Consider the following 25,614-nt stretch of genomic DNA (forward strand, 5'->3'; position numbering starts at 1 on the left):
TTCTTTCGGCTGCTCCCATTAGGCGTCGCCACAGCCGATAATCTGCCTCTAATACCTTCTGTTCTGCGCATCTTCCTTCCTTACACCAACCGCCTGTATGTCCTCCCTCACTATATCCACAAACCTTATCTTTGGCCTTCCTCTTATCAGAATTATAACCTTACCTCATATAAGAAGACTAACTCAGAAACAGACACGGACGATCTGATCCCCAGTGCTGTAAAGGTTAGTGTCTTGGATTAGATTAACAAGAAGCTGGACATGCTTGGTCCACTTCTCCGAGACATTACCGACATCAAAGCCAGCCTTGATTTCATGCACTGCACGGTTGGCGAGATGCAAAAAGACAATGCAGATCTAAAAATCTCTGTGAAGCGTCTCACAACAGAGGTGGAGGTTCTAAATAAAATATAATAATTAAAGAGACTATCCTGGATATACAATCAAGAAGTATGCGAGACAACCTCATCTTTTCTGGGCTTCTTAAGAATACAGAGTCCCCAGAAAACACGGTGAAAGACCTCCTCCACACTGACCTGAAACTCCCCACGAACACCGTGAAGCATACCACCTTCCACCGGGTCTACCAACTGGGACACCGCATGGGGAACCGTCCCCACTCCATCATTGTTAAGTGTGAACCCTTCAAGCACAAGAAGCTTGTAAAAAGCAAAGGACGGGAGCTGAAGAAGAAGAAAGAAGAAGAAACAGTCTTTATTCATCACACAACACACCACACTATAACACATGCTTGCACACACACACACACACTTTTGATGGTGGCTGGTGAAATGGATTCTCTGCTTTTGACCCATCCTGGGTTGTCCTTCCTCCAGGGGCACAGCAGGAGCAGTGGGCAGCGTACGTGGACGCGCCCGGGGACCAGGTGATAAATGTCCATTGCTGGTCAGACCATGATGGTGCATGTTTTTGGTGGGGGTCCTTACTGACGTGAGGTGGAGGAAACCCCATGTGAGCACGGGGAGAACATGCAAACTCCACACAGAAAGGCTCCTATTTGGGAGATAACCCGCTGGAGCACGGTGCCAACAGCGCCCCAGGCGGGAATCAAACCCAGGAGCTTCTTGCTGTGAGGCAGCAGTGCAATGCACTGCACCACCGTGCCACAAACGATGGACAAAGGAACCACGCTGGGTATGAACGATCAATTCCCCCGGGAGATCAACGAACAACGGAAGGTGCTGTACCCCATCCTGAAGGAAAATCGGCAGAAGGGTAAACGAGTATCGCTTCGTTACGGTCTGTTATTCTGAGACACTTCCACCAGACACTGGTTATTTTGAGAATTATGTATCTATTTAATATATACTGCGAGATGTAGAAATTAGGATGCTATTTATGACAGGACTTAAAATATTGCTTACTCTCATCTCACCCTCCTAATCCCCTCCCTACTTGTCTCATCATCTCATCTCTCTAATTCCTCCCTCCCTTCTTCTCTCATCACTCACTCTATTCAGTATTCTATTATATGTATGTCTAACTCTGCAATGTTCTATGTTTATCTTTGTATATTTGTCATTGGTTGTCTAGATATGTATCCATACAAACTTCCTGCTATACTAAGACAGTAAAAAGGAATGTAAAGGAGGAAAACTCAGACTTATCTAAAGGAAAGCATGGGTACAGTAGTATAGCTATAACTTTGGATGCACCGTGCCATAACCCCCTTACTAACTTCAATGACATCCATTAAGTTTGTTAGTTGGAATGTGAGAGGCTTGACCTCACCAGCTCAACTTAGCAAAATCCTAAGTCACCTCACCAGGATGAACCCAGCTTCTGTCTACTGCAAGAAATTCACCTCACTGCATCCGAGCACCACAAACTCAAAGTTAGATGGGTTAATCAGATGTATTCTGCATCATACAACTCAAAAAGAGGCATTTCTATATTGATCAATAACAGTATCTCATATCAGAATAAAACCACAATATCAGACACAGAAGGGCGTTACATAATGATTAATGGAATTTTTGGTAACATCAAATTAACCATAGCTAATATTTATGGCCCCAATAAGGACAGAAATGTCTTTCACAATATATTTTCAAGACTCTTAGAATTCTCTGAATCAACTATCATATTAGGAGGAGACTTCAACACAGTACTGGATCATAGTTTAGACCATCCACAAACCAGAAATAAACACAAGTCCTGGCTTTCGTCAGTCACTATTGAACAATATATGATTGATCTTGCTCTTGGCGATTGTTGGCGATCAAATAATCCACATAATAGAGAATACACATATTATCCACACCCCACCAAAGCTTCTCTAGAACCGATTTTTTCTTGACATAAATTCTGTAATGTCTAAAATTACTAATCCTGATATCCACCCTATTGTAGACTCCGATCACGGGCCGATTAGTTTCAACCTCATAAATGAAACAAACTGGAACCCTCCCGGCAGGTGGCAACTTAACGCCTCACACAGATAATGAATTTAATAAATTTATTTTTAGAGAATTGACTTCCTTCATTGAACTGAATGACTCCCCAGAAATATCACCATCCCTACTCTGGGAAACGGCCAAGGCAGTTCTAAGGGAAAGTTATATTTCATTCTCCACTCAGGAAAAAGAAAGGACAAGAATGCCAAAATAAATTCAAACAACAGTTAAAGGACTTGCACTCCCAACAAGCCCACTCACCCAGTGAGCAAATCAGAAATGAGATCCGGACAATTACATCTCAACTTGATAATATCATCCAATTGAAAGACAATTCCTCATGCAACGAACAAGAGCAAATTATTTTGAATTCAATGACAAATCAGGTAAATTTCTTGCCAATCAACTGACACACGATAGAGAAAAAACACTTATTACAGCCATCAAAGATCCACAGGGTAGGATAACACACTCCCCGCAAGACATCAATAACATATTTAGAGACTTTTATAATGAGCTATATCACTCGGATAATGAATCTAATATATAAAACATTCACTCATTCCTTGATATTGACCTCCCTAAACTTTCGACAGTGCAGGCTACCACATTAGATCAACCACTGACTCTAAAAGAACTCAGGAAAGCTCTCTTCTCTATGCCAACAAAAAGTGGAATTCTATAAGCACTTCTGGCCACTTATATCCCCATAATTCATCAGAATGGTTACAGAGGTCAAGTCATTCTTCACTATGCCTCTGCAAGTGAATACCGCTCTCATTTCGGTTTTGCTCAAACCCAAAAAGGACCAGACCCTCACCTCGAGTGATAGACCTATAAGCCTAATTAATTGCGATTTAAAGATTATTAGTGAAACACTAGCCAATAGAATTGAAAAAGTAATTCAATTTTTAATTCATCCAGACAAAACAGGCTTTGTCAAAGGCAGACACTCATTCAGAAACGTGCCGTTTATTCAGTCTGATCAGCATATCTCAAAGGAACAACTTAAATACTGTTATTGCTTCTTTAGATGCTGAAAACGCATTGACAGAGTTAATTGAACATATCTTTTTTCAATCCTCAACAAATTTGGCTTTGGAGAGACACTCATTCAATGGATCAGAATCCTCTACAACTCCCCATCTGCTTCTGTCATCACCGATGGTTACACTTCACAGCGTTTCTGGGAGGAAAGCATGACTAAATACCGGAGACTAAATACTGTGGAGGTAATTGATCCCAGGTGTGTGCAATTGGATTTGAGTAGGGAGCTGCAGATGGGGCAAGGGCGGCCTCTAGTGGCGCTGGGAGGCCGTGGGCCTAACAGTACCCCCCCCTCTACGGACGCCCCTTGGCGGACACCTGGAACCGGAAGGGCGAGTTAGATTGAAATCCCATATAAGGGAGGCATCCAGGATCTGTCTCCGGGGGACCCAGGAGCGCTGGTGTTGTGGCACGGTGGCGCAGTGCATTGCACTGCTGCCTCATAGCAAGAAGGTCCTGGGTTCGATTGGCACCGTGCTCCGGCGGGTTATCTCCCAAATAGGAGCCTTTCTGTGTGGAGTTTGCATGTTCTCCCCGTGCTCACATGGTGTTTCCTCCACCTCACGTCAGTAAGGACCCCCCTCAAAAACATGCACCCATCATCGTCTGACCAGCGATGGACATTTATCACCTGGTCCCCGGGCGCGTCCACGTATGCTGCCAACTGCTCCTGGCTGTGCCCCCGGAGGAAGGACAAGCCAGGATGGTTCAATGCAGAGGATCCATTTCACCGGCCACCATCAAGCATGTGCATGTGTGTGTGTGTGCGTGACGAATAAAGACTGTTTCTTCTTCTTCCTCCGGACCGTACCCCTCCCAGTCCACGAGGTACTGGAAGCCTCTTCCCCGGCGCCGCACATCCAGCAGGCGCTGCACTGTGTAGGCTGGGTGACCGTCGATGGTGCGGGGGGGTGGTGGGGCCTCGGCTCGGAGGGAGAGAGGGCTGGAAACCACCGGCTTAAGCTGGGATACATGGAAGGTAGGGTGGACACGGAGGGAGGGAGGGAGGGAGACGGAGGCGTACGGCACAGGGGTTGATCATTGACACAATGGGGAAGGGGCCAACATACCGGGGAGCGAGTTTTCGGGAGTCCACCTTGAGGGGCAAGTCCTTTGTGGAGAGCCATATCATCTGTCCGGGGACGTATGTGGGTGCGGGCGCACGGTGCCGGTTCACCTGCCGCTAGGACCTGGCAGAGGCCTGGAGTAGTGCAGAGCGGGCCCTCCTCCACCTCCTCCGTCACCGACCAATGTGGGCCTGGACGGAGGGTACGGTGATCTCAACCTCCTGGGCAGGGAACAGCGGGGGTTGGTAGCCCAGAGAGCATTGGAAGGGCGACAGGCCGGAGGAGGCGTTCACCAGGGTGTTGTGGGCGTATTCGGCCCATGGCAGCTGGTCGCTCCAGGAGGTGGGGCTGGTGGTTGTCAGGCAGCGGAGCATGGCCTCCACCTCCTGGTTCGCCCGCTCCGTCTGGCCGTTGGTCTGGGGATGGAAACCGGAGGAGAGACTGACCTGTGCCCCCAGGGCCGAGCAGAAGGCGCGCCAGACCTGGGAGGTGAACTGGGGTCCTCTGTCCGACACCACGTCTGCCAGGATGCCATGGCGGCGGAACACCTCGGCCACCAGCTGGTCTGCGGTCTCCCTTGCCGATGGTAGTTTGGGCAGGGTGGGGAAGTGGGCCGCATTAGAAAAGCGGTCCACCACCGTGAGGATGGTAGTGTTGCCCTGGGATGGTGGAAGACCGGTGACGAAGTCCAGGGGGATGTGGGTCCAAGGACTAGTCGGGATGGGTAATGGGCGGAGGAGGCCGGAGCGGGGTCGGGTGGAGGTCTTGGACCGGGGGCAGGTGGGACAGGCCGAGACGAAGGACCGGGTGTCAGGGAGCAGGGTCGGCCACCAGAAGCACTGGCAGACGACAGCCAGGGTGCAGGTGATCCCGGGATGGCAGCTGAGGTGGGAGACATGGGCCCACTGCAGAACATGGAAGCGTGCGGAGTCAGGGACGAACAGGCGGTTAGGGGGTCCGGTACCTTGGTCGGGCTGGTGTTCCTGCGCTTGGGTGACGAGGGACTCGATCTTCCGAGGTGTGTGTGGCGGCAAGGCACAGGGGTGGAAGGATGGGTTCTGGATCCCCTGTCTTCTCCTCTGGCGCGAACACACGGGACAGGGCGTCAGATTTGGTGTTCTTGGTTCCTGGGCGGTAGGATAGAGAGAAGTTAAACCGGCCGAAAAACAACGCCCACCTGGCCTGCCGGGAGTTGAGCCGCTTCGCTGTCCGGATATAGGCCAAGTTCTTATGATCGGTCCAGACGACGAAGGGGTGGATTGCTCCCTCAAGCCAGTGGCGCCACTCCTCAAGGGCTAGTTTGACGGCCAGGAGTTCCCGGTTACCCACATCATAGTTGCGCTTGGGTGGGGTGAGCCTGCGGGACAGAAAGGCACAGGGGTGGAGCTTACTGTCGGTTGGAGAGCGCTGAGAAAGTACTGCTCCTACCCCCGTGTCTGAAGCGTCCACCTCTACCACGAACTGGAGGTTGGCGTCGGGCTGGGCCAAGACTGGGGCCGACGAAAAGTGGCTCCTGAGGTCGAGGAATGCGGCCCTGGCCGCGGGGGTCCACTTGAAGGCCACTGCGGTGGAGGTAAGGGCTGAGAGGGGAGCAGCGATGCGGCTGAAGATACGGATGAAGCGCCGGTAGAAGTTTGCAAACCAGAGGAACGGTTGGAGCTGCTTCCTATTGGCTGGGGTTGGCCACTCCACCACGGCGGCCACCTTCTTGGGGTCCATCTCCAGCCTCCCTTGGCCAATGATGAATCCCAGGAAGGAAATGGACGGAACATGGACACACTTCTCGGCCTTAACAAACAGACGGTTCTCCAGGAGGCGCTGCAGCACCAGGCGTACATGTTCTACGTGGTCGGAGAGGTATTTGGAGAAAATCAAGATGTCGTCAAGGTACACAAAGACAAGTGAGTTTAGCATGTCCCGGAGGACATCGTTAATTAGGGCCTGGAAGACCGCTGGGGCATTTGACAGGCCAAGGGCATTACTAGATACCCGAAGTGTCCGAGTGGGATGTTGAACCCGGTCTTCCACTCGTCCCCTTCGCGGATGCGGACCAGGTGGTAAGCGTTGCGGAGGTCGAGCTTGGAAAAGTGGGTGGCACCCTGGATGGGGACGAAGACTGAATCCATCAGGGGCAAGGGGTACTTGTCTTTGATAGTGATGTCGTTAAGTCCCCTGAAGTCAATGCAATGACGGAGGGTCTTGTCCTGCTGAGCAACAAAGAAGAACCCTGCGCCTAACGGAGAAGATGAGGGGGGAATAATCCGGGCAGCGAGAGTCGCGGATGTAAGTTTCCATGGCCTGCTGTTCGAGCCGGGAGACGTTATACAAGCGACTGCAGGGGAGGGGGGCGCCTGGCAGGAGGTTGATAGCGCAGTCGTAGGGGCGATGAGGTGGTAAGGATAGCGCCCCATGCTTGCTGAAGACCGGGGCCAGGTCCAGATATTGCGACAGAACCGAGGCCAGGTCAGGGCTCTTGGGGTCCCCTGGCGGCGCATCCGGCGGCAGCGTTGAGGCCGCGGGCATGACAGTGTGTGCTCCAGGAGCTCACGCTGCCCGAGCGCCAGTCCATCTGAGGGTTGTGGGTCTGGAGCCAGGGGTACCCCAGAAACACGGGGTTCAGTGGGGAATCTATGAGGAAGAACCTCAAGGACTCACAGTGGTTGTCGGAGAGTAGCAGCTTGAGGGGGACTGTCTGGTGGGTAATCCGGGTCAGATGAGACCCGTTCAGCCCCTTGACCTCGAGCGGTGCGGGGAGAGGGACGGGTGTCAGCCCTAGCTGGCGTGCTAGTCCCCGGTCGAGAAAACTCGCATCCGCCTCAGAATCTATGAGAGTGGAGGAAGAGAGTGTTATATCCCCCCACGAGAGGGTAACTGGGAGCAGAGGATGGGAGAGAGGGTTGGAGTTGGAGCGACCGGAACGTAAGTCTACCGAGGAGTCGCCCTCTCGTGGCCGGACCGGGCAGGCGGCTCGGAGGTGTCCCAGCCGGCCGCAATACAGACAGGCGCCGGTCTGAACGCGGCATGCTCGCTCCTCGGGGGAGATCCTGGAGTGACCAAGTTGCATTGGCTCGGCATTGGAGAGAATTGGGGGACTTCTGAGGTGCCCAAGAGTAGCGGGCGCTGGAGACCAGGGCGTGGCCGCCCAGGCGGGAGGCGCAGGCTGGAATCTCGCCCCCTCCCTCTCGCGCCGGCGCTCCCGTAGCCGGTTGTCCAGGCGGATGGCGGTCTCCACTAGTTGGTCCAGGTCCGTGGGCTCGTCCCGCCCCGCCAACTCGTCCTGCAACTCGTCGTTCAGGGCGCGCTGAAACACGTCCTGCAGGGCTCCGTCAGTGTCTCCGGAACTCGGCGACAAGGGAGGTGACGCTACAGGAACCCTGGCGGAGGGAGAGGAGTCTTCTGGCGGCTTCCTTGCCGCAAACTGGGTGGTCGAAGACTCTCATTTCGCGGGTGAACAAATCGTAGGAGAGACTCACGGGGCCCCCCTGACTTCAGACCGCTGAACCCTAGCCGAGAGCCGGCCCTCTCAGGCAGGAGATGAGGAACGCGATGCGGGCACTATTGGAGGCGTACGACGACGGCTGCTGTTGAAAAACCACTGTGCACTGCACAAGGAAGGCGCGGCAGGTGCCGAAATCACCGTCGTAAGGTGCTGGAGCTGGAACGTGGGGCTCAGGGGGGACGAGAGAGGCGCTGGGAGCCCCGGCGGGGGAAGGAGGGCGGGTGGGAGGAGCAGGGGGGGCCACGGGGGCCGGAGGACCCTGCAGGCTGCTGACGGCCGCCGAGATGGTCCGGAGTTGTTCCGCGATGTCCCAGAGGGCCTGGTCATGTTGCCCAAGCAACACTCCTTGGTCCCGGAGTGCGCGGCGGAGCTCTTCTGTGTCGGCTGGGTCCATGGTTTCCTGGCCAGACCATACTGTCATGACCAGAGCTAGGAGAGACACAAACGCACGACACAGGGAGACGGAAGGCAGGCAAAGGATGTTTATTAGGGATGGAGCAGGGCTGGGCAGGGACGATGATGACCAGGAGAAGGGGTCCAGGCTGGATGGAGAAGGACGGGCAGCCTTGGTCGACGAGCGGAGACAGGCAGGTAAACCGGGCTGGCTGGATTTGGAGAGACAGACTGGGTCGACGAGAGGAGACAAGCAGGTAAGGGGAAGACTAGACAACGAGACATAAACTAGGAACTAGAAACAAGCACTAGGAGCTAGGAACTTGGAAGGGAGCCAGTAGCTGTACAACTCGGGTAAGCTAGTTGACGTCTGGCAAGAAATGGCTGGGAAGCTGGGACTAAATACTGTGCAGGTAATTGATCCCAGGTGTGTGCAATTGGGCTCGAGTAGGGAGCTGCCGATGGGGCAAGGGCGGCCTCTAGTGGCACTGGGAGGCCGTAGGCCTAACAGTTTCACTCTCCAACGCAGCACAAGGCAAGTATGTCCGCTCACCCTTACTATTCGCCATCTTTATTGAACCCCTCGCGGTGGCCATCCGTGAAAACCGTAATATTGTTGGCATACAAACACAAAACTCTGTTCACAAAATCAGTTTGTGTGCAGATGATATCTTGTACGTACGGAACCCAATATCATCCCTACCGGAAGTCTTCAATCTTATATCTAAATTCTTAGCTACCAATCCTACTCCGAATGACACTCCACAGACCAAGGTCTGCAGGGCAGGAGGGGCGTGAGTGATTCAGGTTCGGCTTGCTCGAAGGACTCGCACCCCCACACCCTGCAATTTTAACTGCAATAGCCAACAGCACACATTGAGCACTGGGGTTTTCGGGGTGGTTTGTCGGTGTGGGCTTGGGGGCGGCCGGGTGGGCCTCCTGCAATCTGGGCTCCCTGCCGGCTGGCTTAAGGTATGCTGCGACCTGGCGGGGCTGCGATGAGCGACGTCGGGTGGCTTCCAGGGTCCCTGGGGGGCTGGTTGCCGTTGTGGGTTGGGGAGTGGTTGTCAGCCCTAGCTCCTGCTGCGCGGCGGCTTCGACCCATTACGCTGCTTGGAGGCGCCATGACATAATACCTTATACACCAGAACCAAAGTCATGTACACTCACCGGTGGACCACACACACACACACACACACACACACACACACACACACACACACACACACACACCCTCTCTCCTGGTTGCCTTCCTCTCCTTTTCTCCCTCATTTACTGCCGTAATTATGACAGAAAGAGGCCACGTGACCAGTTGCAGTTCCAGTTTTCCTGGACCTAATTCACTGTTTTTCAATACATGCTGTCGTCCAATGTTCATGCTTTTGTGTAAATGTTGTTTGGTTCTATTTTTAATTGTCTCCCATGTGTCCCCCCTCCAAAGAGGGGGATTGATGGCGGCTCTGTATAACCAAAAACTGTGCTCTTACCATCCTGTGGCACAGTTAATTGCACTGCTGCCTCACAGCAAGAAGGTCCTGGGTTCGATTCCCGCCTGGGCACCGCGCTCCGGTGGGTTATCTCCCAATTAGGGGCCTTTCTGTGTGGAGTTTGCATGTTCTCCCTGTGCTCACATTGGGTTTTCTCCATATAACATTGTAAGAACCCCCACTAAAAACATGCACAACAAATATCGTCTGACCACCGATGGACAATGAAGTCCCCGGTCGCTCCTGGCCTGCCCTCCGGAGGATGGACAAGCCTCGATGGGGAAAAATGCGGGAGAGATATTTCAAGGCCTCCATCTGCGTGTGTGTGTCGGCTGTAACTGCACACAATGCATGTGTTGTGGTGTGTGTGACAATAAAAGACAAGCAACTTGTCCAGAATTAATTTAAAGGGTGCGACCGGCTGTCTGACCGTCTCTGGTTTCACATCCCTGCCACTGCACACTTCAATCTCACCACCTGTCTTCCTCATCTCTCCTCTTGTATTTTACGTGTTCCCTGTTCACTCTGCCTTCGTCAGGTCGCTGTGTCTGTTTGTGTGTATGGAATTCTCTGTCCAATCTATCCCTACCTATCCCTGCCTGTTCCTGGCCCGTGAACCTCTGCCTGTTTCCCTAGACCCTGATCCTCTGCCTGTTTCCCTAGACCCTGATCCTCTGCCTGTTTCCCTAGACCCTGATCCCCTGCCTGTTCCCAGACAATGATTCCTACCTGTTCCTGGACCCTACATCCCTGCCTGTTTCCCTGGACCCTGATCCCCTGCCCGTTCCCGGACCCTGATTCCCTGCCCGTTCCTGGACACTGATTCCCTGCCCGTTCCTGGACACTGATTCCCTGCCTGTTCCTGGACACTGATTCCCTGCCTGTTTCCCTGTAGCCCGATCCCCTGCCTGTTCCTGGACACTGATCCTCTGCCTCTTTCCCTGGACCCTGTGAGAGAAAAATGCATATGATCAACAATTTGAATGAGGACAATAGCATCTTCCTGTTGAAGGGGGTTTAAAACATTGCCTCTGTTTTTTAAGGAGCCCCCCCCCCAGAGTTTATGTAAAGAGACTGTTCTTTCTCCACAATGTCAATTCTAATATTCAAGAAACAGATCACATTCTGTCCTGTTTAACCTTGAATGGAGATAAAAAATAACCCCAGGGGAGCTTGAAAGATCATTGTAATATTGGATATTAGTCTGCGTCTGCCACCAAAGTACCTGTGAAATCACTGTTTGAAGGTAACATCTGGAGAGACAATTGAGGGCAATAGTCTTGTAAATTACCTCTGACCAATGGCCCACAACCTCTCTTTGGTATAAAGCCCTCTTCATCAGAATTAGGGGCAGGATGATCAGAACACTGCTTTGGAGCAGCACTGAATCTTTCTCTTTATTCTGCAGAAGAAATATTGTTAATATTCTTAGTTTTGTTCCCTTGTAGCGGGCAGATTAACCTCACCGACCACGAAGGAGAATTTCTCCAACAACCCTGATCCCTTGCCTGTTCCTGGACCTTGATCCCTTGCCTGTTCCTGGACCCTGATCCCTTGCCTATTCCTGGACCCCAATCCTCTGCCTGTTTCCCTGGACCCTGATTCTGCACGCACAAGGACAGTTTACTAAACCCTAATGTCCACATACAGGGACAATTTATAAAAGCTGATCGTCTAAGCACAGAGACGATTTCTTAGACTTTTCCTCTGTGGTTGTTCCTTATGTTTGGTGGTAGTAAGTGTTAACCATAGACTCACTCATTCCTTTCCACACCATGGACTGTTATAAATATCCATACAGGTTATTTGCATCAGTTTCTGTTTAGGTTCCATTTTATAATTACACTAGTATTAATTATCTAACTTTGTCAGGTCAATATTCTAGGTTCGTTTGGAAAAGAGACTTTTCTGATACTTTAAGACCTGGGTGGAGCTCCTGCAGCAGACATATAAAAATTAAAATAGCAGAAAGAGTAAAGGCTCTGACCCTAACCACAATATATATATATATTTGTTTTCGGCCGCTTGTGTCTCTGAATATGGTAAGCGCAGCTGACTGAGACCAGGTCTCCAGGTCTCAGTTTTAGTCTTCGTTCTCTCCTGACTGGCACTCGCCAATGGTTGTCACTTAAAATATTCAGGCCGAAATGTGTGATTTATCGTAGTCAAAAAAGATTAGGTCAAGACCTATAGATTATCGTGGTCAAAAAGATTTGAGCCAAGAAGATTCACAGTCAAGGCCTGTGAAGGAGAGAGCCGGCACCTCGGGCTCGTTAAAAAAACTCAGCCCAAACTTTGAAAAACCTGGGTCTTGGCTAGGCGCTCTTAACTTGCTTCAAACTTGGGAAAAAAAAATCACTGGAACAGAAGCTGATGTATGGAGCTGTGTATCAGATAAGTACAGACACAGCAACAAAACTCGGAGTGGGTTTTGCGAAACCCCAACAAATTTCTCCCTTTGTTCATATATCTTTTATAGTCATGGCGAGGCGTTTGCTCGTTTACATATCTCGTCTCTTTTTGTGTCAAAAAAATAATCAGAGATGTATTTTGAGCCAATCGTAGTCTTGTTTCTTTGTTTAGCTGTTCTCTAATGTCGCTTCTCAACCAGCCAATTACAGCCTTCATAGCCACAACCCTCCTTCTTTTGAAGATGGCGTTCATTTGTAGTTTTCTACCGGCAGACAGAAAACTGATTTTTGCTGACTCTTCTGTCAGGGCTTGTCCCTTACATGACCTCAGGAAAATGTGTCCCCCGTGGCTCCATCAGGTGGTTTACAGAGTGTACTACTTTTCAAAGGTATTTTTAAGGGATAGTTTTATATTCAATTTGGTTGTTCTTGCATCGATTTTTGTATAACATATTGACGGCTTTTCATGTGAGGTGACTAGATTTAATCATAACAGGTTACTCATTAAACCACTGCACACCCACCACCAGCATGCACTTTGAGAAATAGAGGGAGAGATTACATGCTAGCATTATTAGCAAGTCGCGTTAGCGTCTGACCGGCATCGTAGTCCAGGAAGACTCCAAGCCGTGATGGCGGAGCTGCCTCCAGCGTCTTGCAGCGGTTGTTGTGTTTAGCTGTGAGTGAGCTCTGTAGCCATTGGCTGGCGGACAGCGCCCAGGAGGCAGAGCCTCGGCCCAGCTGGTCAAAGCGGCCTAGCGTGCCGCGATATGCTAGCCCCGCGGAGAAGGCCTTCACGTCGGCTAGCGGCACCAGCTCCCAGTAGCCTGTGCCGCTATGTAGCGCTATGCTCGCTGCAGAGAGAGAAGGATATTAGCATTAGCACTGGGAGCACGAAAAGTATGCTAACAGGAAGTCAGCTGCGCTTACCAAGCACGGTGTATGCCTCCCCAGCGAATCGAGACCGTGCCATCGCCACAGACGATGATGGCAACACCCCAGTTGCCGCCAGTGATGGCATCAGTGGCGCTGACGGCAACTGGGACGCTGATGATGCCCTCTTTGGTGATGGCGTGCAGCTTCTGGGAACGAGCATTAGCATTGTTTGCATTGTTAACCTGTAAATTTTCTTAACACAGTGTAAGCTAGTAGCATGATAGCCACACAATGGTCATCTCTAGCTTGCTAGCTAGCAGAAGATGCAAATTAGAGAAGCCAAACAGCTTAGTAGAACAGCGCTACAACATGCTAACGAGTGGCTAACGAACAGTTCAAAGCTGAAGCAAGCTAGTTAGCAACACGCAAAGCTAGCGTGCTCAAGCGAGACAGTGACAATGAGTCCAAAATACAAAATGGCTGAAAATGGCAGAGCCTTGTTGCCGGGAAACACAAGATGGCAGCGAAGTGGATGAAAATGAACAAAATGTTTGAAATATTTTAATAAATTTGAGGAAAATTCTAAATTGAAACTATTTCAAATGATTGTAAATTCATACAAAGAAAACACTCAAAACAAAAATCTTGAAATAAATGATTAAAAATTGATCTCATCTCATCCAGCGCTTGAAGTGAATAAGTTTCACTCCAGGAGGAGACAGGAAGTGAAGAGGAAACAGGACGTGAAGAGGACAGAGGAAGTAAGGAGGAGACAGGAAGTCAGGAGAGAGGAAGTGAGGACAAAGAAACTTGAGACAGGAAGTGAGAAAGAGACAGGAAGTGAGAAGACAGGAAGTGAGGAGGAGACAGGAAGTGAGGAGACAGGAAGTTAAGAAGAGAACACAGGAAGTAAAGATGAGACAGGAAGTGAAGAGGCAACATGAAGTGAAGGTGAGACAGGAAGTGAAGAGGAGACAGGAAGTGAGGAGGAGGCAGGGGGACAGGAAGGGAGTAGGAGACAGGAAGTGAGGAGACAGAAAGAGAGGAAGACACAGGAAGTGCTGAGACAGGAAGTGAGGAGACACAAAGTGAGGAGGAGACAGGAAGTGAGGAGACAGGAAGTTAAGAAGAGAACACATGGAGTGAGGAGACAGGAAGTGAAGAGGAGTCAGGAAGTGAAGAGGAGACAGGAAGTGAGGAGTGCACAGGAAGTGAGGAGTGCACAGGAAGTGAGGAGGACACAGGAAGTAAGGAGGAGAGAAGAAGAGAGGAGGACACAGGAAGTGAGGAAGAAACAGAAAGCGACGAGACAGGAGGTGAGGAGACAAAGTTGGGAGACAGGAAGTGAGGAGACAGGAGGTTAAGCGGAGACAGGAAGTGAGGAAACAGGAATAGGAGGACACAGGAAGTGAGGAGGAGACAGGAAGTGAGGAGGAGAAAGGAGGTGAGGAAGAGAGAGGAAGTGAGGGAGAGGAAGTGAGGCGGAAACAGGTAGTGGGGAGGACACAGAGCAGGAGACAGGAAGTGAGCAGGAGACAGAAAGTGAGGAGGAGACAGAAAGTGAGGAGGACACAGGAAGTGAGGAGCGGAACACAGCTACCACAGCTAGCGGGCTAGCTGCTAGTCCATTAGACAGCTAGCCAGCAGGCTAACGGACGCCCGGTTACTCACTGTTCAAGGTCCCGTGGGTGGGTCAGGAGGGGGAGGAGTCAAACAAACACACTGTAAAAAACATAAACACATCGGCCATTTTGTAATGCTGAAGTGGAGCTAAATGTTAGCACCTAGTAGGTCATTAGCCAAATCACAGAACCAGTTAACTAGCCAAAGCTACGCTAACCATTGCTGACGATGCTAACGTTAGCGGCTATGCTACATGCTACGCTAACACATGGGGGGGGGGGGGGGTCACCTGGTCTTCGGAGTGGCAAGATGGCTGGAACAAATCAAAACATGTTTACTCGAAATCTTTACAGCGGGGGTGAGGGTAGGCCGTGGCTAGTGGGTAATCTACTCAAAATAAATGTAATTATTTTAAAGTAAAAGTAATTTTAAGTCATTTTCAACTGACCTCCCCTGAACGCGGTTGGCTCCGCCCCCTGGCGCAGGAGGACACGCCCCCTGCTGCTGGGGAGTCGGGTCCCACGTCACCACGTTGCCATGGACACGAAGGTTCATGTGACAGGAAGTGGAATCCAAAGAAAAGACCACCGCTGAAAAGAGAGACGTTCATCCATCCATCCTTTAAGGCATGCTTAGCAGAACCCGAGGAGGACAAGCAAACAGCAAGCAGTAGGCAGTCATCATTAGTTCACATGAAGTACACATCGAAGTGCTGGAGTGCAATAGACTCCTCCATTTTCATTAACGCCCTCAGACGCTTTTTCACCATCAGAGCCCCGTGTACCTGTTCAGGTCAGGTCGCCGGACCAGCTTCATGGGCGCCTGCAAGGAGCTCCAGATAGATTTCACCGGCCCTAACAACAAGCAAGGTAAGAACTATCCATGCCCTGTAGTTTTCAACTTGCCCCTACGCTCTTCTCACATGGGCAGCAGCTGGGAGTGGATGACCGGAGTCGCACGCCGTATATTGGACGCCATGCTCCTCAAAAAAGAAACCCAGAGGAGCGACTGGCCCCCTGGACTCGTCACAAAGACTTTTCGTAGCAATGACGGAAAGGTGAGGAAGATCGAGGTAAAGATAAGCAGGGATGGTGTAGCAAAGCCTGTCCTTCTTCTGCCCAGCGAGTCAGGGTTCCCAGTGGCTTGACATCCTACAGATGCCAGGCAGGGAGTAACATTTCTTTCCATCCACCTCGTCATTTACCTTGAGAAAGCACAATCTGTGAGTTTATTCATGTTATTCACACTGCTTCTATTAAAGTAAGCTCCTGTCTCTGGGTACATTTTGGGATAGTGTTAAGCTTGCTGCGTAGCCATGTACATCTCCACGTGGTGAGGACAGAAGGATGAAAAGATTTAACTACACCTGAAGGCATCATGTAGCCTGGAAACTGCTGAGTCACTGCTGAGAGCAAGGGTGATGGGACTCCCAGGCCCATCAAAACTCCAAGGCCCCTTGGAACTCCCAGGCCCCTCTGAACCCCTGGGCCCCAGCGGACAGTCTGGCTTGGAGGAAGGAACAGAAGGCCTGGACAGCAGTACCAGTACAACATTAACTGTGCAAAGCGGCCCGTCAAGTCATCCTTCAAGTCGCCCAACAAGTCCATTAAGTCGCAGAGGCCGCTGTTCCAGAGCCAGAAAGGCAGCCCTGCGAGGACCTCAGCAAACAGCACCCCAGACCTGAACGTGCATTACCCCAGCCCTGTGAGGACCCCGATAAGCATTGCCCCATCCACAAAATGCTGCACTCGCTCAGAACGTGCAGAGCCTTCAAGACAAAACCGCTTGCAGAGAGGAAAGAGTTTCTGAGACAGCACTCCATAGGCTTCAGATGCTGCGCTTCTACGACTCATCGGACCAAGGTGTTGCAAGCGAGCTCCACGTAGCAGCTCTTCATGCCGGTCTCCCGACCTGGGCAGCAGAAGGCTTGGGCACTGCGCCTGCTGGGCAGCAGAGCGCAGCCGTGGGGCAGGGCAGATCCTGCGCCAAGATAAAACTGGACAACATCTACCCTAAAGGGGGCCCGGACATGAAAAGGAGAATGTACCTAATGCTGGATGGGCAGAGCAACCACTCCCTGGCCAGGTCCGCTTCCATCGACATCTTTGGCGTTCAAGGGGACACTTTCCCTTATACTCTGAGGGCATGCCACAGGACAGAAGAGGCCACTGGGAGAAGGGCCAACAGCTTTGTGGTGGAGCCCATTGATGGCAAGCTGTGCCTACCATTGCCTACACTCATCGAGTGCTACCACATACCTAACAACAGGTAGGAAATCCCTACACCAGAAGCAACGGGCTACTATACTCATCTGAGAGAGGTGGCCACTGAGATCCCACCACTCCACCCCACGGCAGAAATCTTGCTGTTGCTAGGCAGGATTATACACCGTGTGCACAGGATTTACAGGCGGGTTTACTGGCCGTACGATGCGCCTCATACCCAGAAGCCTGTCATTGGGTTATTGTGAGCGACATCTGCCTTTTTGAGCGCACCAGCACACTGTGTGTACGAGCAAGACTAGCATTCTAGAGAACTGCCCAGGTATCGCCGCCGGTGTCAGAGTAGCATCCTTCCATCCACAATCCATACATAATCCATTCACCATCCATTATCCATCCATCCACCCATTAGCCCATCATCATCCATCCATCCTTCCATCCACTATCAACCCATCCATCTATCCATCAACCATCCATCATCATCCATCCATCCATCCATCATCATCCACCCATCCACAATCAATCCATCTATCCATCAACCATCCATCATCATCCACCCACAATCCATCCATCTATCGATCAATCATCCATCCATCCACCAATCCAACAGTCCATCTATCAATCCACCCATCAACCATCCATCCATCCATCCTTCCATCTATCATCCATCCAAATTTTCCATCTATCATCCATCCATCCACCCACCATTCACCTATCATCTATGCATCCATCCATTACCCCCCCTTCCCTACCTGGGGTTTCCATGGTAACAGGCTCAGAGAACTCCCCCCTGGCGGCCCGGTTCGAGGCCCGGACCCTCAGATTGAGAAACGGTGCGTCAAACTTTAAATCTGGAGGAAGAGGATGAAGATAAATATAAAAAAGTATATTCAATTATTTTTTGAAAATCTAAATTCAAAAACATTTATAACAATTTTAATGGTATTTGAATATTTAAATAAAAATAAATATTTTCCTTGTTTTTCACCCTGTGCTGTCAGCATGCTGGACACACAACACAGAGTATTTGTTCCATTGCATCTAGGACAGAGTTAGTCTGCAAGTGGAGTTGAACTTGTCAACCTGCAATGCAACTCTTTATTCATTCTTTAATCATCAACAACAACTGCTGTAATAACTCTGTCCTGTGGACGAGCTGTGGATGAGCAGAGCACAGCTTTATATTATAAACAACCACCAGCAATCCCCCTCTTTGGAGAACCATCTTACCATGTTTTGGTTTTTAAACAAATAATCAACATTACTACTGCAAGAGGGAGAATCACCACGGATGAGACAAATACACATAGAACCAAACAACATATATACTGAAAACATAAACATAGAAACAAACAACATGCACATGGAAAAAACATAAACATAGAAACACACAACAACAACATGTACGTGGAAAAACATAAACATAGAAACATCAGACACCAACATGCATCGACAAAACAGAGTTAATAAGGTCCAGGAAAACTGGGACAGCAATTGGTCACGTGGCCTCTTCCTGGCATAGTTATGGTGGTAAATGAGGGAGAAAACCCCAGGAGGGTGTTGGTGGTGTGTTCAAGTGTGTGTGTGTATATGTGTATGTGTGTGTGTATGTGTATGTGTATGTGTATGTGTGTGTGTGTGTGTATGTGTGTGTGTGTGTGTGTGTGTATGTGTGTATATCTAAGGTAAGTGTGGCAGTTTCGCCACCACAGGCCACCCAAGTGGCGTTTTCAGGGCCCTCAGGCACAGAGACACAGACGACAGGGGGTTGTTAACACCAGTTTATTGTAGAGAGAAGGTTAGGTGGAATAAGCCAGGAGCAGATTGAACATGTCATGACAGGGCTCCTATACCGAGTTCTTGTGTGGATGGGGTTTTAAACCTGCCGCTTGTTAGTCCAAACAACAAGCGTCAGGTGTGGCTGCTCAAGCCATCCCATCCACTACAGTTAGTATTATATCGTAGCCTCCAAGCAGCAGAAAAGGCTTCAAATCCACCCATGAGTCCTGCAGCCGTACAGACACTCCACGACTGCGGGAGAGCCCCGAGCACCCTGCCCTGCAGCCACAGAAGACCCCCCAGTCCCCAGATAAGCCGGAAGCCTGCAGAGCAACAGCCACGCCTGGCCCCGGGGAGCGTAAACTAGTCCCAGAGAGCGCGAGGAGACCCTGCACCTCTGAGGCACACACATACAACCCACCCCCATGTGCAGGTACAAGACGCAGCCGCAGGCACGGAACCCGGGCCACGGACGCCAGGCACGGACTATAGGCCTGGAGCCAGGTCTCACACCGACAGACAGACACCCCGCTGGAATAGCCCAACCTGTGGGCGAGCCGGCGGGGTCCCCGCCATCCAGCCTAACCCTAACCCTAGGCCTAAGGTGTTGGCACCGTGCTCGGGCGGGCTATCTCCCAATTAGGAGCCTTTCTGTGTGGAGTTTGCGTGTGTTGTAGTGTCGTGTGAGGATTAAAGACTCTTAAAAAATAGATAAACTTGCTGTTCCACAAAGCCGAACAACCGCGACCAAAGCCCCGCACGCAGGCGGCCCGAAAATGATGACAGGTGTAGATAGATATTGATCAAATTCGAATGACAAGACGTCAGAACCGTCCCGGTTCTAAAATGACCTCAACTATGTCTGTGTGTCCTTACATTTAGCTCAAAAAACACCAAATGAAAAAAAAAGGCAGAGTGATAGCTACAGAGATCTGAACCCATTACAATAATAAGCAACAACAAACCTCTGATGGTGTATCTTTGTTCAGTGAGTCCGCCCACCTCTTCCCATTGGTTCTCATCCTTGTAGCGGGCAGGGCCTCCATGCACAGACTTCCTGTATTCCAGGAAGTAGTGCTCCACGCTGGGCACTGCCTCCTCCTGCTCCTCCTCACCGTGGTTATCGTGGTCACTGGGCATCCGCCACACCACCGTCACGCAGTTGTCGTGGACACAGCATGCGGACACGTGGATTAGCGGTGCCGGCGGCACTGTGTGTGTATGGCTTCAGTGTTAGCTTCATGCTAACTGCAAGTCAGCGTTAGTAATAGGCTCATGGTAATCTAACTAGAAGCTAACTGTTAGCCCCCATTAACCAGCCCTGAGCATTATCATTAGGCCAATTGCTAGTTAACATTCGCAAAAGGCTAACCATGAGCTAGGCACAATATAGCTGGTAGCCGTAGTGCTAGCCTTGTTTATCGTTATCCAGTAATGGAGACTTAGCTTTATGCTAACTGCTTGTTAGCATTATGAACAGGGTGGGGGCTAGGTTCATACCGGACAGGAAATGCAGGCGTTGCAGCGAGCGCCTCTCGCGGCTGAACTCGGTCGCTAGGTGCACCATGCTAACATCTGTCGCCACTGTATCCAGACGGAATGCAGGTGCCATGGTAACCCTGGAACACACCAGAAGACATTCATATTCACATATAGATGCACATCTTACATGTATGTTCCAGAAAATAAAATGGCCACCAGAGGCAAACAAACCTCTCTTTGATCTCCTTTGCAGCCTAGGAAGGGACACAAGGAATGAAGATGACTTATTAAAAGAGATTCAGATTTAAGATGAAGTTATAGGATTTATATTTATATATAAAAATGTTCAATCTAATAAGAATAATTATAATTAGTGCATCTTTGTGCAACGTTTTGTGGAAAAAGTGAAGCAGTGTAAGTTTACAAAAGGCACCCCATGGTATATAGATAATTATAGATATATACTGTATATAAATATAGATACTGTACATCATATTAAATATATTTCTTATATACACACACATCAACATTTTACCGAGCAGGTTAATTAAGAACAAATTCTAATTTACAATAACGGCCCATGAGAAATGTATATAATAAATAAACTGTTTATAAATATATAAAAAAAAAATAATTATATATATACATACATATATATATATATATATATATATATATATATATATATATATATATATATATATATACATACATACATACACACACACACAGTATATAAGTATATATTGTTTTTAATAGTTATAATAATACAGTATTTTCTTATTTCCAGAATCTTACCACTTAATCTGTGTATATATATATATATATATATATATATATATATATATATATATATATATATATATATATATATATATATATATATATATATATCAGTATATGGGGCCAATGGGGAAATCATTGGTCATGTACACTCACCGGTGGACAACACCCCCCCCGTTGCATCCCTCCCCTTTCCACCCTCATTTACTGCCATAACCATGACAGGAAGAGGCCACGTGACCAGTTGTAGTTCCAGTTTTCCTGGACCTAATTCACTGTTTTTCAATACATGTTGTCGTCCAATGTTTATGTTTTGGTCTAAATGTTTGTTTCTATGTTTATTTGTCTCAACCGTGGTGATTCTCCCCCTTGGAGTAGTGATCAGTTGTTTATAGACCCAAACATGATAAATAGTTCTCCAAAGAGGGGTTGGTGGTGGTTCTCTTTAACCAAAAGCTGTGCTCTTGTCATTCTACAGGTCGTCCACAAGACAGAATTATTGCAGCAGTTCTTGATGATTTAAGAATGAATAAAGAGTTTCATTGCAGGTTGAGAACTTGAACTCCTCTTGCAGACTAACTCTGTCCTAGATGCAATGGCAAACAAATACTCTGTGTTGTATGCCCAGCATGCTGACAGCACAGGTAAAAAAAAAAAAAAAGATATATATGTACGTATATACATGTACTCCTCACTTAACGACCGAGTTCCATTCCTCGGACCAGGTCGTTAAGCAAATTGGTCGATAAGCGAGGACCCGTGCTGTTTAGGGGGCGTGGCTGGTATACATAGTATATAAAGTGTATGTGCATCATATATAAATAAAAAATATATATTCCTCCCGCTTTCCTTCCATCCATCCACCCTTCCCTCCTTCCCTACCTTACTGAATTCTTCCTGGTCGCTTATCGTTAGCGTCTGCTTTGCTAGTGTTAGAAGCTCATTGGTCGATTGAAGCGCTGTGTGACCCTGCGAGAGGCGGAGCTTAACAAACACACGCAGGTTATTAAACAGGTAAGCAAACACACAGGTAACATTACATTTTACATTTACATTTAGTCATTTAGCAGACGCTTTTATCCAAAGCGACTTACAATTGTTCAAACACCGATGGACGCAGCCATCAGGAGCAATTAGGGGCTAAGTGTCTTGCTCAAGGACACTACAGCATGCTAGCAGGAGGAGCCTGGGATCCAACCAGCAACCTTTAGATCACTAGACCACCAGCTCTACCGCCTGAGCTACCAAACACACAGGTCAACAAAAACACAGGTAAACCAACAGGTAAACAAACACAGGTTATCAAACAGGTAAGCAAACACACACGTAAACAAACCCACAGGTACACAAACAGGTAAACAAACAAATAGGTAAACAAACACAAAGGTGAACAAATAGGTAAATAAACAGGTAGACAAATACACAGGGACAAACAGGTAAACACACAGGTAATCAGAAACACTGGTAAAAAAAACACAGGTACACAAACAGGTAAACACACAGGTAAACAATCAAACAGGTATACAAACAAACAGGAAAACAATCAAACAGGTATACAAACACACACGTAAACAATCAAACAGGTATACAAACAAACAGGAAAACAATCAAACAGGTATACAAACACACACGTAAACAATCAAACAGGTATACAAACACACGTAAACAATCAAACAGGTATACAAACAAACAGGAAAACAATCAAACAGGTATACAAACAAACAGGAAAACAATCAAACAGGTATACAAACACACACGTAAACAATCAAACAGGTATACAAACAAACAGGAAAACAATCAAACAGGTATACAAACACACACGTAAACAATCAAACAGGTATACAAACACACACGTAAACAATCAAACAGGTATACAAACAAACAGGAAAACAATCAAACAGGTATACAAACACACACGTAAACAATCAAACAGGTATACAAACACACACGTAAACAATCAAACAGGTATACAAACAAACAGGAAAACAATCAAACAGGTATACAAACACACACGTAAACAATCAAACAGGTATACAAACAAACAGGAAAACAATCAAACAGGTATACAAACAAACAGGAAAACAATCAAACAGGTATACAAACAAACACGTAAACAATCAAACAGGTTTACAAACACACAGATGCACACACAAAACTGCTGAGTGCTACATTGTAAGAGAACTGACAACAGTGGATGAGCGGGTTGTGGGTTTGAATCTGAGCACGTTCTCCACATGTACAGTTAGCATGTCGCTAACAGCTAGCATACCTCCAGCTCTCTCTCTTTATTCTCTCGTTCCTCTCGGATGATAGACGACAAGCGCTCCTTCGCTTCCTGGAGGGCGGCGCTCAGCTCCTCAAACTCCGCCTCCAAGTCAGAGGTCACACGCTGTGAGTTCACCTGGATAGAGGGATGAAGCAGGAGTAGAATAGATGGATGGCTTGCTCTCTTTCTATTGACCAATCAGGGCATACCTGCAGGTCGGAGTGGGCGTGGCATAGCCCATCCAGGAAGCTGTGAAGCTCCGCCTCCTTGTTGGACAGGGTGGCGATGATGCGTCGCAGGGCGTCCTATCAGGGAGCAGGAAGACTGTTAGCATACGGCTAACCGCTAGCATCTCTCCTTCCTTCCTTCCGTCCTTCTTTCCTCCTTCCTCCTCCCTCCCTTCCTTCCTCCTTCCTTCCTTCCGCGTTTTAGGGATTAGCGTAGCATGCTACTTAAAGTAAGGTGACTAATCTCGCTCTGAAATGACAGGAAGTGACGTTGAACAGCTGACTAGGCACACACAAAGACATTCTCTCTCTTTCCATCATTTCTCTCTTTCATTCTCTCTTTCATTTCTCTCTTTCCATCATTTCTCTCTTTCCATCATTTCTCTCTTTCATTCTCTCTCTTTCCATCATTTCTCTCTTTCATTCTCTCTCTTTCCATCATTTCTCTCTTTCATTCTCTCTCTTTCCATCATTTCTCTCTTTCATTCTCTCTCTTTCCATCATTTCTCTCTTTCATTCTCTCTTTCCATCATTTCTCTCTTTCCATCATTTCTCTCTTTCATTCTCTCTTTCCATCATTTCTCTCTTTCATTCTCTCTTTCCATCATTTCTCTCTTTCATTCTCTCTTTCCATCATTTCTCTCTTTCATTCTCTCTTTCCATCATTTCTCTCTTTCATTCTCTCTCTTTCCATCATTTCTCTCTTTCATTCTCTCTCTTTCCATCATTTCTCTCTTTCATTCTCTCTCTTTCCATCATTTCTCTCTTTCATTCTCTCTCTTTCCATCATTTCTCTCTTTCATTCTCTCTCTTTCCATCATTTCTCTCTTTCATTTCTCTCTTTCCATCATTTCTCTCTTTCATTCTCTCTCTTTCCATCATTTCTCTCTTTCATTCTCTCTCTTTCCATCATTTCTCTCTTTCATTCTCTCTCTTTCCATCATTTCTCTCTTTCATTCTCTCTCTTTCCATCATTTCTCTCTTTCATTCTCTCTCTTTCCATCATTTCTCTCTTTCATTCTCTCTCTTTCCATCATTTCTCTCTTTCATTCTCTCACCTTCTGAGCGTCCATCCCGCATCGCGCACTGTCTGCGCTTGCGCAGTACAGTTAGTGAGTGTGTGCGCGTGTGATTGGTTGAACGGTTTTATTTTGATTTATTTCAGAATGAAATCCGATCAATTCATAATCAAGAGATAAATACAGGGTATATTAATATGTACGACGATAATAATAATAATAATAATAATAACAATAATAATAATAGTAACAAAAGTAATAATAGTAATAATAATAATGAAAATAATAATAATAATAATAATAACAATAATAATAATAATAGTAACAAAAGTAATAATAGTAATAATAATAATGAAAATAATAATAATAATAATAATAATAACAATAATAATAATAGTAACAAAAGTAATAATAGTAATAATAATAATGAAAATAATAATAATAATAATAATAATAATAATAATAACAACATAATTATTCTGCCCTCACCTCGTACAGACATACGGCTATGCAGCAAACACTCTCCCAAAAACTACCTGGAAACAGGAGTTCACCTCTAGTATCTTTAATAGGAGATAGAAGCGAAGTAAAACGCTGGAACAATACAGAAATTAATAAAGATTAAGGATCACTCTCTATGCAGATGTAAATAACCTCTTAATACATTGTCATAGCTACTACACTGTATACATATGCAAATAACATGAATGAACTTTAATGCGTTGTCATAGTTACTACACTGTATACATACATTACATTACGTAATTTAGCAGACGCTTTTATCCAAAGCCACTTACAATTGTTCAAACACCGACAGACGCAGCCATCAGGAGCAATGAGGGGTTAAGTGTCTTGCTCAAGGACACTACAGCATGCTAGCAGGAGGAGCCTGGGATCCAACCAGCAACCTTTACATTACTAGACCACCAGCTCTACCGCCTGAGCTACCACCCCCGATACACCAATAACATAAATGAACTTCAATACGTTGTCATAGTTACTACACTGTATACATA

The 25,614-nt window shown here is 47.9% G+C and overlaps 1 protein-coding gene across 1 annotated transcript in view; it reads right to left on the bottom strand.

Annotated features, from left to right (window-relative positions):
- LOC307243106 (FSD1-like protein) overlaps window positions 1-24,652 on the bottom strand; it is a gene marked incomplete at both ends in the record, with an annotated part of 28,808 nt that extends 4,156 nt beyond the window's left edge. Inside the window, 11 exons of the mRNA XM_080017753.1 lie at window positions 12,921-13,175; window positions 13,252-13,403; window positions 15,269-15,410; window positions 17,795-17,893; window positions 19,787-20,032; window positions 20,322-20,440; window positions 20,535-20,557; window positions 21,969-22,070; window positions 23,356-23,475; window positions 23,562-23,657; window positions 24,638-24,652. Of these exons, the coding sequence (XP_079873879.1) occupies window positions 12,921-13,175; window positions 13,252-13,403; window positions 15,269-15,410; window positions 17,795-17,893; window positions 19,787-20,032; window positions 20,322-20,440; window positions 20,535-20,557; window positions 21,969-22,070; window positions 23,356-23,475; window positions 23,562-23,657; window positions 24,638-24,652 (1,369 nt within the window). The remainder of the gene's footprint in view (window positions 1-12,920; window positions 13,176-13,251; window positions 13,404-15,268; window positions 15,411-17,794; window positions 17,894-19,786; window positions 20,033-20,321; window positions 20,441-20,534; window positions 20,558-21,968; window positions 22,071-23,355; window positions 23,476-23,561; window positions 23,658-24,637) is intronic.
- Between the last annotated feature and the right edge of the window lie 962 nt (window positions 24,653-25,614).

The sequence above is a fragment of the Zeus faber genome (genome assembly GCF_960531495.2).
Source record: "Zeus faber genome assembly, chromosome: 17".
Classification (NCBI taxonomy): Eukaryota; Metazoa; Chordata; class Actinopteri; order Zeiformes; family Zeidae; genus Zeus; species Zeus faber.